This window comes from Schistocerca piceifrons, chromosome X (assembly GCF_021461385.2).
Source record: "Schistocerca piceifrons isolate TAMUIC-IGC-003096 chromosome X, iqSchPice1.1, whole genome shotgun sequence".
NCBI classification, from domain to species: Eukaryota; Metazoa; Arthropoda; class Insecta; order Orthoptera; family Acrididae; genus Schistocerca; species Schistocerca piceifrons.
This window is the reverse complement of record NC_060149.1, coordinates 216,998,860-217,014,373: the sequence shown is the minus strand read 5'-3', so window position 1 is coordinate 217,014,373 and position 15,514 is coordinate 216,998,860. Positions and strand designations below refer to the sequence as shown.

The following is a 15,514-nucleotide window of genomic DNA, read 5'->3' as shown; positions in this document are numbered from 1 at the left end:
TGATTCACATTTCATCAGGTTCCTATTAGCAACCATCTCTTCTCACTGGTAGGAAAAAATTCAGAACGTAGAGTTGGCCATATTGACAAACATCCTAAACAGTCTTGCCAGTCGGATTTTCGTAGTACATTGAAATTCTGCTACATTCGAAGATGAACAATACGGAATTTGTATTTACTTCGTTGGATAATGTATGAAAATGCAGTGGTCGAAACTCGGGGCGGAGAAATAAAAAAGCTCGTCTTCCACCTTTCTTTTTTTTTAATTTATTTACTGACGCAGAGGTTTTGGCGAAAGTATTTATCTTTGTGCCTACACAGCATACCTGTGTAGCGCTACATATATTCGACAGCAGAAGTTATAGTTGTAGCGGCACCTACCAACATTTTTCTGAACTTCGCTTGCTTTGCACTCGATTCTAAGCCGCAGGCGGTTTTTTGGATTACAAAAACCGGAAAAAAAGTGCGGCTTAGATTCGAGTAAATACGGTAGTCACCAGTATGTCACCCCGTCATTCACATGCCTGAACAGCTTGAGATTATGCAGCAGAGGCAGCCTTCATCAATGGTAACCCTTTGCGCATTTTTTCCAATGAATCAACTTCTCCAAATTCGTCTTCCAAGTGTTCCACAAGAAATAATGATTTTGTAGCAGTAAAAGTATCTCCATCTGTTCTATAGTACACCAGGTATTGAGTAAATTGTTTCGCTCCCAGTCATCCAGTTTGTCTTCCCTTGCCATGGGTAGCCAGGGTGAAGAAAGCAGTAGGATTGTAACCATCCACACTGAAGTAGCTAAACCTTTCTGTCAAGATGGCTAAATCAGAATGGCCATTGTGTTGGTTCAATTTGATATCTTTCATGTGCAAAACAATGAAATATCCATCCTGATGGTACCTACTCCGAGCAAGAGCTCTGCTCAACGGCACTGCCTATCTGCAGCAAAGGTAGACTGGCAAGATGGCCATTGCTGAGAGTCCTAAAGCCCCAGGAAGATGGACATCTGATCTTTTGGCATGTGTGGGGATCTAGCAGTTTCGATATCAGCAGTGTGATTCCCTGCATTGTTAGGGGGTTCTACTGAATGGGTACGTAACGACCCTGCCAGATCATATATATTACTGTGTTGGTTTTCAATTGCACATGAGTCTATGCATTTATTTTTCACAGAGGGTCACCAACACTGTAGGCAGTAGGAGCTACTTAAGGCATTCTTCCCCAGTCCGTCCACAACACAAAAAGAATTTGACGATTGAGGTCAAACTCAGAAGGAAACCAAAATTATTTTGCCTCAAAAGTGGTGTAAGGAAAATGAATGGAGATGCCAATGAACAGAAGTGAAACCTAGGGAAATAGCCAGTTCAACATCAAAACGCCATCAGAAACAGAAGTGCGGATGTTGAAGATGAGAGATTGCAGTACAAGAAAGGAAGTACCATTTTTACCTGATTATACGATGCGATTTTTTCCTATACTCGCCATTTGAAAAATATGGGGTCCCTCATATTAGCAGATAAAACTACTGCTACTGAGGTCAGTGTTTTCACATTGTTTAACTGAATAATATAGGAATCATCTAACATCTATGGATGAAGCATTGGCTATTAAGGTTTTGTACAAATTTATTTTGAAGAATTCCAAAGCCACTTGCATAAGAGTAGGCTCAAGATTTTCCGATATATCGAAGCACTTGATACAGTATTGACCTTTCTCTAACAACCGTGTGAATTTGACTCATGGTCCTAGTGCAAGGGATATGTGAGAAACTATGAACTAATCACTGCTCTGCTTAAAAGTTGACAGTTTTGTGAAACAGGAGGAAATAGAATTTTATTCTAAAAACTTGCAAACTTATGTTGTATTTGAACAGATTTGCCATAAAAGTTCTCATATATGTATGAATACTGTATACATACATTTATGCTGTTTTTTAAGTAAATGTAACATTCAAAAGGAAAAATCTTGGTCTTCAAAAAGCATTACTTGAAACTGAACCAAAGTCAGTATTTTATTTGATTGTGAGAAACTGTAATGGTTTAGCAAGTAGGTTGTAAATGATTCAGTTGTTGTTCACATGTTAGAATACCATAGAAAACTGTTACCAGGTTTTAGTCAGCTTCAGAGCAAGGTTGTGACATTCACATGAAACAAGGAAAAAAATATCCTGAATCAAACATCTAACAAATGAAATAAATCACATTAAACAGATTGCCACTGCTATTGTGAGAATAAATTACAGTGGCAAAACTCTACATGGAAATAGTACCAACAGAGGCCACTATAATGCAGAAAGAGCAAAAGTTCAAGAATTGGACTGAATCATAATTGTGATCTTTTATTTATGTACTAGTTACTATTGTGACAAATGATTTGCACACTAGAGTACATTGCGGTCTGTGTTTCACTTTTGCTCAAGCACAGCACTACGGAGCTTTGGACGGGGAACAGTGACACCATCTTGGCTGAGAACTACATTAAGTGCAGGAAGCAGTGTGCTGAGCAGGCAGAAAATGTCATCCTCTTGCGAACCGCGGGAAACTATACTGCTTCCTTCAGCTTTTTATGAACATCTACAATGTTTAAACTGCAGTTTGCTTGAATAAGTTTGTATTTGGAATGGAAATTACTTTAAAATTTGACAAAAATTCAACAATAACATACATTTCTGCAGGAGATGCTGAAAGTCTAGATTGAGGTCAATGACATACCTATATGTTTGGTGCAGCAATGTTGTTGATGCTCAGAGTAAGGTATGATGAGAACAAAAAGGTGGTTTGTCAGCTGCTGCTTTTACACAGCCAATGAGAGAATGGAAGGCAGATGGTACATTTGGAGGCAAGAGACATTATAACATTCTCATGCCAGTATAGATGTGACATCCGCAATGTTTTCAGAAAAACAGTTATGTACCCACAACCTTGGAGATCATAATATATTTGAGATAAACAGCCAAATATTTGTGACAATAAAGATATAAGTTTCACAGCTGTCACATTAGGATGATGATGATTAAAAACAGTGACATCATAGATGACAGGCTAAGTAAACAGAAAAGGCAGTGAATATAAAAATTAATGTAAACAATTTCTTTTTCTTTATTTTATGTCTCCTTGTACTATCAAAATGTAGACAATCAATAAATGACATAAGAATGAGTGTAATGTTAATTTCTTAAGAAGCTGCCTTACGTCAATAAAAGTTTCTAATTTCACTTGGTCATAATATGTTAAAAAATATATTTTTCTCAAGGAGCCTTGTAAAAAAAGGGGGGAGGGGGAGGTTGTCTTACATTTAGTGTCGTCTTATTATCAGGCAAATATGGTATGTACCGCAACACCTTGGGGCCCCGTGTTCACCATGCACAAACTCACGAAAGAGTCGTGAGGCCCCTTAGGGATACGAAGATCTAACACCAGGGTTGTAAACGAATATAAATTCTTTTAAAAATTTGTAAGTGTTCCCCAGACAATAACTTTAGTTTTGCAATCAAGGATTGAAAAAAGCTATTTTCCAATCAAAGGCCCTCTAAAAACAGGTACATGCACTCCAACATTAATGATAATAATGAATAATTGGTCATCTGTGTTGCACAGTTATGAATTATGGAGTGAAATAATAAATCTTTATTGAATTTTCTATGAGGAAATAATAATTTGTTATGTTCTTGTACTAGACCAGTAAAAAACAATGAAGTTAGTTCTTACTCATCTGAATAATCTCCTCCAGCAATGATTGTTGTGGAAGACTCCTTCTTTGCTAAATCTATGTACGATTTGATTCTCTTAAATGCATTCTCATCGATTACAGCACCCATGAATGATTTGAAGTCTGCAGGATCTCCAACTTTTATCTGATCCCGAACTTCAAGAAGTCTTGACTTAATCTGCAAAGAATGGAAATAAATAAAAGCTTTGTATTAATTCATCAAGCCACAACACTGGTGAATATATATATTCTTAACTAATGTCTTTTTTCCGAAAGTTGAAATGTAATTAATGATCTTTTTTTAATAATTTATAATTTTCCAAAATACCCCACCACCATTACAATTTTAAAAATAAAAACTTCTGTTCTAACATAAATTAAAGAAGCTTTCATGTCACATTCACCCATGTGAAATAAAACTGGTTTCTGAAACACTATTTTTGGTAAATACGGTGTACACAGTGTGTGTCAGAGCATATTCAAAATACCTAATTAAAAATCTAAATTCTCATTATGATTCTTTTGTTTCATGTTTTAAGTTGTTATTTTATATTCTAAATTCTTTTTTGTCTTTAGTTTATAGTTATACATATGTGTATTTTGTTAATTCAAAATAATAGGTAACTCATTTTTATGATACAAAATCATCACAGTAATGATAATCTGTACACAAGTGCTGAAAACATAACATTCTTCTACACCATGCACATAAAATGAACAAAACTTCTTTACATAACACTAACGATGGACAACACAATATAAAACAAAATTCAGCAGGGTTTGATAATATTGGCGGGCGATCAACTAAATATCCTGATTTATATCAAGCATATTCAAGTACAGGGCTATTACAAATGATTGAAGCGATTTCATAAATTCACTGTAGCTCCATTCATTGACATATGGTCACGACACACTACAGATACGTAGAAAAACTCAAAGTTTTGTTCAGCTGAAGCCGCACTTCAGGTTTCTGCTGCCAGAGCGCTCGAGAGTGCAGTGAGACAAAATGGCGACAGGAGCCGAGAAAGCGTATGTCGTGCTTGAAATGCACTCACATCAGTCAGTCATAACAGTGCAACGACACTTCAGGACGAAGTTCAACAAAGATCCACCAACTGCTAACTCCATTCGGCGATGGTATGCGCAGTTTAAAGCTTCTGGATGCCTCTGTAAGGGGAAATCAACGGGTCGGCCTGCAGTTAGCGAAGAAACGGTTGAACGCGTGCGGGCAAGTTTCACGCGTAGCCCGCGGAAGTTGACGAATAAAGCAAGCAGGGAGCTAAACGTACCACAGCCGACGGTTTGGAAAATCTTACGGAAAAGGCTAAAGCAGAAGCCTTACCATTTACAATTGCTACAAGCCCTGACACCCGATGACGAAGTCAAACGCTTTTAATTTTCGGTGCGGTTGCAACAGCTCATGGAAGAGGATGCGTTCAGTGCGAAACTTGTTTTCAGTGATGTAGCAACATTTTTTCTTAATGGTGAAGTGTTCAAACCTCCTCTACCAAGAAACATGCCAGAACTGCGAGCTCGCATCAACGATGCTTTCGAACTCATTGATGGGGACATGCTGCGCCGAGTGTGGGAGGAACTTGATTATCGGCTTGATGTCTGCCGAATCACTAAAGGGGCACATATCGAATATTTGTGAATGCCTAAAAAACTTTTTGAGTTTTTGCATGTGTGTGCAAAGCATTGTGAAAATATCTCAAATAATAAAGTTATTGTAGAGCTGTGAAATCGCTTCAATCATTTGTAATAACCCTGTACATTGGAAAACCTTGACAAAGAGAACTGATTATGAGCTAGGACTGCAGCTTCACTATATTGTGTCTCAAGTGGTGATTGACCATTGCAACTGTAGTAACTATTCAGTAAACGAGGCTGGTCCAAAGTAATCCAAATATGGCTTTTCACATGAAGCACTCAACTACAATGGAAAACACATTTCCATGGATCACCATGTAACAAGACACAGTACACTGATGTGAACAGCACACTGGAAAGACACACAAGAGAGACCAGTTAGCACTGTTCCATGCCTACGTATGCTTGAGTCACTGGCAGACACCACAGTGGAGACCATGCCTTCCGCTGGTGACCTCCAAAGGCCAGTCCACACTGATACAGTTGGTGGCCAATTCAAATGTGCTTGCAGCGACATCACACTCGGCACACATGCACTAGTTGCAAGATATCACATACCTCTGCCTCGTGTGAAGTGGACAGCCAGGCGACGGAGGAGATGCCAGTGGCCTGACGAGACACATTCATTGGGTCCGGAGTGGCAGCAGCCGGTGCAGAGGGGGTGGGACAATGTGCCAGGCGGCCATCGGAGCACAGGGTCAGAATGTGAGGGGATGCAGGCTTGTGGGCTCGCACGAGGGCACGCGGCACCTGATGACAGCGCCGGAGAGGAGGAAGTCATTGCCATTTCAACGTCATCATCAGCAAGTCCCAGTGCAGGGACGACAGGATGGGAACCCACTCCCCATCGATGACGACTGATGTGATACTGGAGAGGGGGGCTGGTGGAGCGGCCCGATCAGAACAAGGGGCTGCAGTAACGGACCTGAGGTGGGAGATGGACTGTCACCCAGAACTGGGAAGCTGGAAACCCTGGGTGCCGCACTGGAGTCAGCAGCCAGTGTAACAAGGGTGGCTCCACAGCAGGTGATGGTGGGCTTGGGGTGGAGGGCAGTGGGGCACGCTATGGTGACAGGGGCAGAACCCACAAACCAGTAGCTTCTGGCAACTCATCAAGGTGCACGCCACTAAATCATCAGCCATATGGATGTCACACAGACAGTGTCCTCGGTGGTGGACAAACGTAGCCAGTATCCACTTGGGCCAGCTCCTGAAGTCTTGTGCCGACACTGGCGATCCCGGCACTAAGTAGCCAGATGAACCCACCAGTGGCAGGTGCTGCGCAGGCCGCAGAAGGTGGAGGAGTGTGCATGGCTGCTGGCCATGAAGCATCTCAGCCGGGCTCTGCTCTCCCATAGGCGTGAAGTAATAGGTGCTCAGAAAATGGAGAAGGGCATCATCTGGCAAAAAATCCATAACAAACCTTTTCATTTGGGACTTCACCATACCCATTAGTATTTCTACCGCACCACTGTACTGCTGGTGGAATCGCGGAGGCATAAGATGACCAATGCAGTGATGGGAATGAAACAATTGAAAAGTGTGAGGAACAGACTGGGGCCCATTATTAGAAACTAAGTCACAAGGCAATCCCACAATAGAAAACAAACCCTTAAAACTGTACCAAAAAAGGAAATTGGGAAAATGCATCCACAATCAAGAGCCAACAGGAATTCAAGAAAGGACCCGCAAAGTCTACATGAATGCATTCCCACAGCTGGCATGGAGTAGGCCACGGGGACAGAGAAGCCCTGGGAGCTGCTTGTTGTTAGGCACACCACTCACAAGCCACAACAAAACAGACAATTTCTCCATCAATACCTGGAAGGGGGGGAGGGGGGGAGGGGGGGGAGGGGGGGGGAGGGGAGGAAGAAGTCTCCTAGCTAACTCCCCAATGGCTTTGGAGAAGGTGTACGTCATACCATAATGAAGTGGGAATGACGACTCTGGGAGAGTAAGGTCTTCTGTGACCAACAGCAAAACTCTGTCAAAAACAGGGGCGATAATGTAAGGAAAAATAGTTGCACAGAGGGTCCGAAGCCCGACGTGGTGGTTTATCTGGCAAGCCCTGTTGAACAAACTGAACCACCTTGCAGAGAACTGGGTCAGTGGCAACAGCAGCTGCAATGCATGAGCTCGTAATTGGGAAACTTCCAAATGCAGCCTGCATTTCCATATCAAGACAGAAGCAAAGCAATTCTTCACAATCAAAGCCAGGATCAGGACGCACAGGAAGACGGGACAAGACGTCTGCATTGGCATGTTTAGACGTGCGTCGAAAGCAGATTTCGTAATTGCAGCAAGACAAGAACAGTGCTCAGCATTGGTGGCGATGTGCTGCCTTGTGTTAAGACTCAAACTGTGCACAATAGGCTGCATGATGCGCAACTTCACTCCCGACAACACCAAGCAGCACGGTATAGGTGGGCCCAACAACATGACGAATGGACCACTCAGGATTGGCATCACATTCTCTTCACCAATGAGTGTCACATATGCCTTCAACCATACAATCGTTGGAGACGTGTTTGGAGGCAAATCAGCCAGGCTGAATGCCTTAGACGCACAGTCCAGCGAGTGCAACAAGGTGGAGGTTCCCTGCTGTTTTGGGATGGCATTATGTGGGGCCGACATACGCCGCTAGCAGTCATGGAAGGCGCCGTAATGGCTGTACGATACGTGAATGCCATCCTCCAACCGATAGTGCAACATATCGGCAGCATATTGGGGAGGCATTCATCTTCATGGATGACAATTCGTGCCCCCATCATGCACATCTTGCGAATGACTTCCTTCAGGATAACGACATCACTCGACTAGAGTGACTAGCATGTCCTCCAGACATGAACCCTATCGAACATGCCTGGGATAGTTTGAAAAGGGCTGTTTATGGACGACGAGACCCACCAACTACTTTGAGGGATCTACGCCAAATCGCCGTTGAGGAGTGGGACAATCTGGACCAACAGTGTCTTGATGAACTTGTGGATAGTATGCCATGATGAATACAGGCATGAATCAATGCAAGAAGACATGCTACTGGGTATTAGAGGTACCGGTGTGTACAGCAATCTGGACCACCACCTCTGAAGGTCCCGCTGTATGGTGGTACAATGTCCAATGTGTGGTTTTCATGAGCAATAAAAAGGGCGGAAATGTTTATGTTGATTTCTATTCCAATTTTTTGTACAGGTTCTGGAACTCTCGGAATCGAGGTCATACAAAACTTTTTTTGATGTGCGTATATGGCATTCGATCTTGGGAGAACATGAAGATTTTCAGATATAGTTCTGGTGAATGATTATGTCAAATCTCCACTTGAGAAACAATATAATCAAGCTGCAGTGGCTAGTACATAATCAATTATCTTTGCCAAGGTTTTCCATACTAAAATATGACTGAAATAAATCTGGATATTTCAATGATAGGCTGCCACTATGAGCAAACCCTGCTGAATTTTGTTTTCTATTGTGTTGTCCATCATACGTATTACGTGAAGAAATTTTGTTGATTTTGTGTCCATTGTGTAAAAAAATGTTATGTTTTAAGCATTTTTTTACAGATTATCATTATTGTAATGATATTGTATCATAATAATGAGTTTCTTATTGTTCTGAATTAACAAAATATACATATGAGAAATGGTATACTAAAAACAAAAAACACAAACTTAAAACATAAAACAACAACTTAAAACATGAAATGAAAATAAGTAAAACAAATAATAATGAACATTTAGATATTTTAATTAGGTATGTTGAGAATACTCCAACATCACACCGTGTACAGCGTATTTACAAAAAAGGTGTTTCAGAAACCTGGTTTATTACACATGGATGGATGTGGCATGAAAGCTTCTTTATATTATGTTGTAACAAAAGTTTTTATTTTTCAAAATTAATTAATGCTGGTGAGGTATTTGGGAAAATTTAAAATTATTGCAAAAGCTAATTAGACAGTTTTCAAGAACATTAATTATGACTCAACTTTTATACAAAACACATTTTTTTATCCATCATGGTTATGGAGTTATTCCCTCTAAACCTAATATGCTAAATTACCATTCATGGTGTGTATTACATCTTAAAAGTGAAACTGGGCAAAAACGAAAAAAACTGTGTTGCATTATTTTGCCCCCTTTACACACCTGCCAAGTTTTATCAAGATCATATATTTACAACTGGAAATGTTCCCGTGTCAGTGACAAGACACAGCGCCATTCAAAGCAGAATTCCATACTCACTCAGTGAAGAGACTGAATAACAAGGCGTATATGCAGACAAGAAAAAAATATTCCTGGACTTTTCCTGGTTAAAATACAATTATTCCTGGGTGAAACAACACTATATTCCAGGCAAAAGCATATATTTTCCATGTTAATTGACAATATACTTTCCCTTGGAGCTGTAAAACTTATCAGTCCTTTGAATGGTATAGGTTTTATACATGGGCGTAGAACATTCTAGCATTTTAAGGGGGAAAAAAAAACTAATTCCATCAAATACAGCACACTAGCTTCCGAAGCACTGAAATTGAGATTGCATGTCACATGACCTTCATAGATGTTCTAAGCACAGGACACATAATGTAGTCAGCCTATAGCAACATGATTGTTAAAGGAGTGTGAACACACAATTAGGAAAAGTTAATGGTTTACATTAAAATATATACAGTACAGTTACATGGAAAGCTGAGCTTTAACTGTGCACAGAACTTTTCATGGGTTACCTGACCGAATACACATTCTGTCGAGCACTTTGACCTTTCCATGTGAAATTGCTCAAGAATTCACCTCACACATTTTTAGGGATAGTTATAATTTTTGCCGTGTTGTTGCGTGATTTATTATCTAGGAAAGAACTAAAAGAAATATGAAAATCTAACCTTGAAGCTTGGTCTTTTTAGGGTGTGTTACACTTTAAAATATATAAAGCACAGCTGCACCACTAAAATTTTAAATAATGGTATAGATGGTTGGTCCTTTGGACCCAAAATTTTCCTAAGTTCCTCAAAGTGTTAAATTTTGAATGAGAGTCAAATGATCCGCAATTTAATACATTCATCATACAGTCTCATACATAACATAATTTGCCTTGCCTAAAAGGAAACTTACACTGAAAGTTGTTTGTTCTTGTGGTCTTCAGTCCAGAGACTGGTTTGATGCATCTCTCCATGCTACTCTATCCTGTGCAAGCTTCATCATCTCACAGTACCTACTGTAACCTACATTCTTCTGAATCTGCTTTGTGTGTTCATTTCTTGGTCTGCCTCTACGACTTTTACCCTCCACGCTGCCCTCCAATACTAAACTGGTGATCCCTTGATGCCTCAGAATATGTCCTACCAATCAATCCCTTCTTCTAGTCAAGTTGTCCCACAAATTTCTCTTCTCTCCATTCTATTCAATACGTCCTGATTAGTTATGTGATCTACCCATCTAATTCTTCTGTAGCACCTCGTTTCGAAAGCTTCTATTCTCTTCTTGTCTGAACTATTTACCGTCCATGTTTCACTTCCATACATGGCTACACTCCACATAAATACTTTCAGAAATGACTTCCTGACAGTTAAATCTATACTTGATTTTAACAAATTTCTCTTCTTCAGAAACGCTTTCCTTGCCATCACCAGTCTACATTTTATACTCTCTCTACTTTGACCATCATCAGTTATTTTGCTCCCCAAATAGCAAAACTCATTTACTACTTTTTCTCATTTCCTAATCTGATTCCTTCAGCAACGCCCGATTTAATTAAAATACATTCCATTATCCTCGTTTTGCTTTTGTTCATGTTCATCTTATATAATCCTTTCCCTTTTCCTGCTATCGAATTCCAGCCACCCATGACTATTAAAATTTCGTCTCCCTTCAGTATCTGAATAATTTATTTTATCTCATCATACATTTCATCAATCTCTTGTACTACTGTGGTAGGCGTGGGCTTCGTATCTATCTTGGCCACAATAATGCATTCACTATGCTGTTCGTAGTAGCTTACCCACATTCCTATTTTTTTATTCATTATTAAACCTACTCCTGCATTACCCCTATTTGGTTTTGTATTTATAACCCTGTATTCACCTGACCAGAAGTCTTGTTCCTCCTGCCACCAAACTTCACTAATTCCCACTATAGCTAACTTTAACCTATCCATTTCCCTTTTTAAATTTTCTAACCTACCTGCCCGATTAAGGGAGCTGACATTCCACACTCCGACCCACGGAACACCAGTTTTCTTTCTCCTGATAACGACATCCTCCTGAGTAGTCCCCACCCAGAGATCTGAATGGGAGACTATTTTACCTCCGGAATATTTTACCCAAGAGGACGTCATCATCATTTAACCATACTGTAAAGCTGCATGCCCTCGGGAAAAATTATAGCTGTAGTTTCCCCTTGCTTTCAGCCATTTGCAGTACCAGCACAGCAAGGCCGTTTTGGTTAGTGTTACAAAGCCAGATCAGTCAATCATCCAACGGCAAGGTCCATGGTTCATGGGGGCAACTCTGAAAGTAAAGCTTTTCAAACCATCATTTGCAATTTTTTCCCATGACCTGTTAGAAATGTAAACAGTCATGACATCAAAAGCACTTTGTTGTTACATAGTATTGCATATCTTCATCCTATTGCCTTTTGACACATTTTGCTGTCAGCAGATGCTTGTGTGTGTGTGTGCTATATTTTGTTGTTGTAAATGGCACATTTTCTTTGCAACTTAAGTTTTATTTTGGTGTTTTTCTCTAGTTTGTTTTATTGCTGCAGTAGTATACTGCAGTAGCAGGCTAAAGTAAAATTGTTAGAATATCAGTTCTTACCAGTCAAAAGTACAAAAATTTAACTCAGAACTAAAACAATAAAAAATTCCCAGGGTTTTCCCCAATGAAAATATTCCCAGTTTTCTCCCAGAGTTCCCATTTGTCTCAGGGTGTATACACCCTGAATAAAGTTGAATGCCAATTCTGCCAAAAGTTTCTAATATGGACTTCTCCATTGAAAAAGTATGAGAAATGGATAGTAATAAAAATAAAGGAGAATACGAGCAATATAATTATAATGCATTTAAATCGAGCACAGACTCATAAGAAGGAACAAATATAAGCGAGTCCATAGAACACCATGCGATGAAACCAGCTTCTGTTTTATATGAGACCAAAACTATCATGGAATCATTCTCCTCGCTCAATATTACGCATGTGAGCAAAAATTAGGTAGAATATGAGAAACATATTTACAATGCAATTTGAAAAGTGGAATGCACACACGAAGTCTTTATTAGGAACACAATGCAATGAAGTCACCTTCTGTTTACTGCAAAAAGAAAGGAAATATGAAAGACTTTAAATTGCCCAATAAGAAAGCAATATGAGAAATAATTGATAAACTAGCAGTGCTTCAACTGACCTGGCAGTGAATCAAGGTTGTGTTATCAAAAGTCTGAGTTTTGCCCCCTGAGCTGCATGACAATGGCAACACACAGGGAAAAAAATGTTGGGATAATCACACATTGTTACTTAATACTGGTACTGATATGGAATCACTCCCTAGCAGAGTTGATGTGATGTGTGTGTAAATTAGTTTCAAGATAGTAATAAATTTCTGTTGAAAACCATACAGAGCTACAAGCTTCCACGAAGCTCTAGTTTTCCATGTCAAATGCTTTAGCACGGCCAATAAAGGCAATGTAAAGAGGTCTATCTTGTTCTCTGCATTTTTCTTGAAGCTGATATGCTGCTAATACCCGGAAGCTGCACTGGCTCTCTGGTAGCAAATCTTCCACAAAGGGAATAGCACAATCTGTGAGAATTCAAGCCATTAGCTTTCCAAAGGCAGACAGTTACTATATTCCCCAGCAGTTACTGCAGTTTCTTAAATCAGGAGACATTTCTTCAGTGGTACAAGTTTTGACAATAAGTTCCTGGATATGTCTTAGGAATTCCTCACCATCCTCTTTGAGCTTCTGATGGGGTACTATCATGACCTGTGGCCTCATGTTCCTTTGCCTGCTTAATAAAACACTTCATCTAGTACTGATTCGGGTCTTGTAGATGTTCTTTCCACCCATTCATCATGGAGCACTGATCTTTTAGACACTGATCTTTTAGCAGTGCACTCTTCTTACTAAACCTAAGTGATCTTTTGTAGAAGGTCGTGGGACCATAAATTGCTTCTGTGCCTTGGAAGAACTGTCCCATACTTTTGTTTGCAAAATATCGCTATTGTTATCCACCACACATTCTTGAACACATGGATAGTTACTTGTAAATCTCCTTTGGCAAGACAGAAGGCCACACATAAAAGGCTTTCCTGTTCTCTGATATTAATGCTTCAATTTCATCACCTTTCTGTTGAACCAGTTCTGATGTTTCCCATTTTTATATCCCGTTTCTTTGCAAACATCCAGAATGATGGTCTCCAAGCTCTTCCACTGCTGCATTACATCAAGAAATTCCTTCAACACTTTCTGTACCGAGAAGCATATTCTGACTTACCAAGCTTTTTGGAATCGTGTGTGGTTACAGCTCTTCTCGTTTCCTCCTCTTGAGGGGATAGAGACAAATGCATGACGGATCTAGGAAGTTCATGGTCTGTCCAAATGTCATTAGTTCCAGTCGTTTTCGTGATGAAAACTTCCTGTAGATCTTTCCTGTGGACTATCACGTAGTCAACGAGATACCACTGCTTTGATCGAGGTTGCTACCATGCTGTTTTGAAGTGATACTTTTGTCAAAAGATGGTGTTGGTACTTGTTAATCCATGTTAAGCACGTTTTGAGAAGAGTCTAATGTCACTGCCATCTACGCCCTTGCCAATTACATCACTTCACACTTTGTGGTCCCTACTTTAGCATTAATATTGCCAAGTAAGATTATTTTGACTTGGCAACTGATATTTGATACAATGTCATCCAGATCTGAATGGAATGTTTCTCTGATATCATCATCATAATCTAAGAGTGGGGGCATACTGTGGCATGTTATTTACCACCCAGTCAATATCTTAATGTCATACAGCATTCATTATGCTCAGTTGGAAGCTCAGCCAGGTGCCTGAGAAGCTTGTTCTTGATAGCAAAGCCCATTCCATGTATTTGATGCTCATTGGTAGTCTTTTGCATACATAAGAAGCTGTGTCGTGGAGAGTGCTTCCATGTCAATGTTATATCTTCTTAACACTCTAACCACAAAAGGGGGGGGGGGGAGGGGGAGGCGGGTTACAGTACCTTAAGATGGTATCACCCACATGTCCACTAAACTTCTATTAACATTTCAACCACCTGCTGCACTTATCCAAAAAAGGCTGTGGAGAAAAGACAGACATTACATTTAATCAGCTATAGTAAACAAGTGGACCAGCCCATGAACAGAACATCATTAAGGCTTGAGTACAAGCTCAGATTGGATACAATTTCAGAAGGAATTCAGCTAATGTTCTTTTTTAAAGCAATCATCCGGGCATGTAGCTTCAATAACTTAGACAAACCATGGAAAACCTACATGTGGAAGGTCAGGCAAGGACTTGACCTTTGCTGTTAAATCCAATGGTCCACTTAATGGCCTACTTTCTGGGATGAAAGCTGGCCATGACAGGGTTTTCAGACATTTCTCCACAACCATTTCAGAATATTTATGTATTAAAGCTGCAAAAGTCATTACTGGAGTTCACAGGAAGTGAGTGGCAACAAATCTGCCACCCTGGAAGAAAACAGAAAGGAAGGGGGGAATTTCCATGTATAGCAAGTGGAAATCTGCTAATGGATAATATGACCTGGACTTGATCTAGATTTTTATTTTATTTTTATTTAAATATGGTTTTCCTGGGTCACTTCAACTGTTACTTAAATGCTACAGATATTTGTATAATTACAAGTTTACATCATTGATTATTTTAAGGCATAATTAGCTTTACCTTCGGCCACAATGATGCAGGCACATAGAGTCGTGAACAAGCGGAACACTTCTGTCCCTGGTACTCAAATGCTGAACGGATAGTCTGAAGGGACGCAGACTCAACATCAGCACTTGGATGAATGAAGTGGAAATTTTTACCACCACATTCACCAATCAATCGTGGGTAACTCTTGTAACGGCTTACATTATTGCCGACAAGTTTCCAAAGTACCTCGAATGTCCTGAAAAAAAAAAAAAAAAAAAAAATC

General features: G+C 39.9%; 1 protein-coding gene across 1 annotated transcript in view; it reads right to left on the bottom strand.

Moving 5' to 3' along the window:
* Positions 1–15,514, bottom strand: part of LOC124721343 (delta-1-pyrroline-5-carboxylate dehydrogenase, mitochondrial-like) — a 115,105-nt gene that overhangs the window by 30,468 nt on the left and 69,123 nt on the right. Inside the window, 2 exon segments of the mRNA XM_047246266.1 lie at positions 3,704–3,882; positions 15,265–15,487. Of these exon segments, the coding sequence (XP_047102222.1) occupies positions 3,704–3,882; positions 15,265–15,487 (402 nt within the window).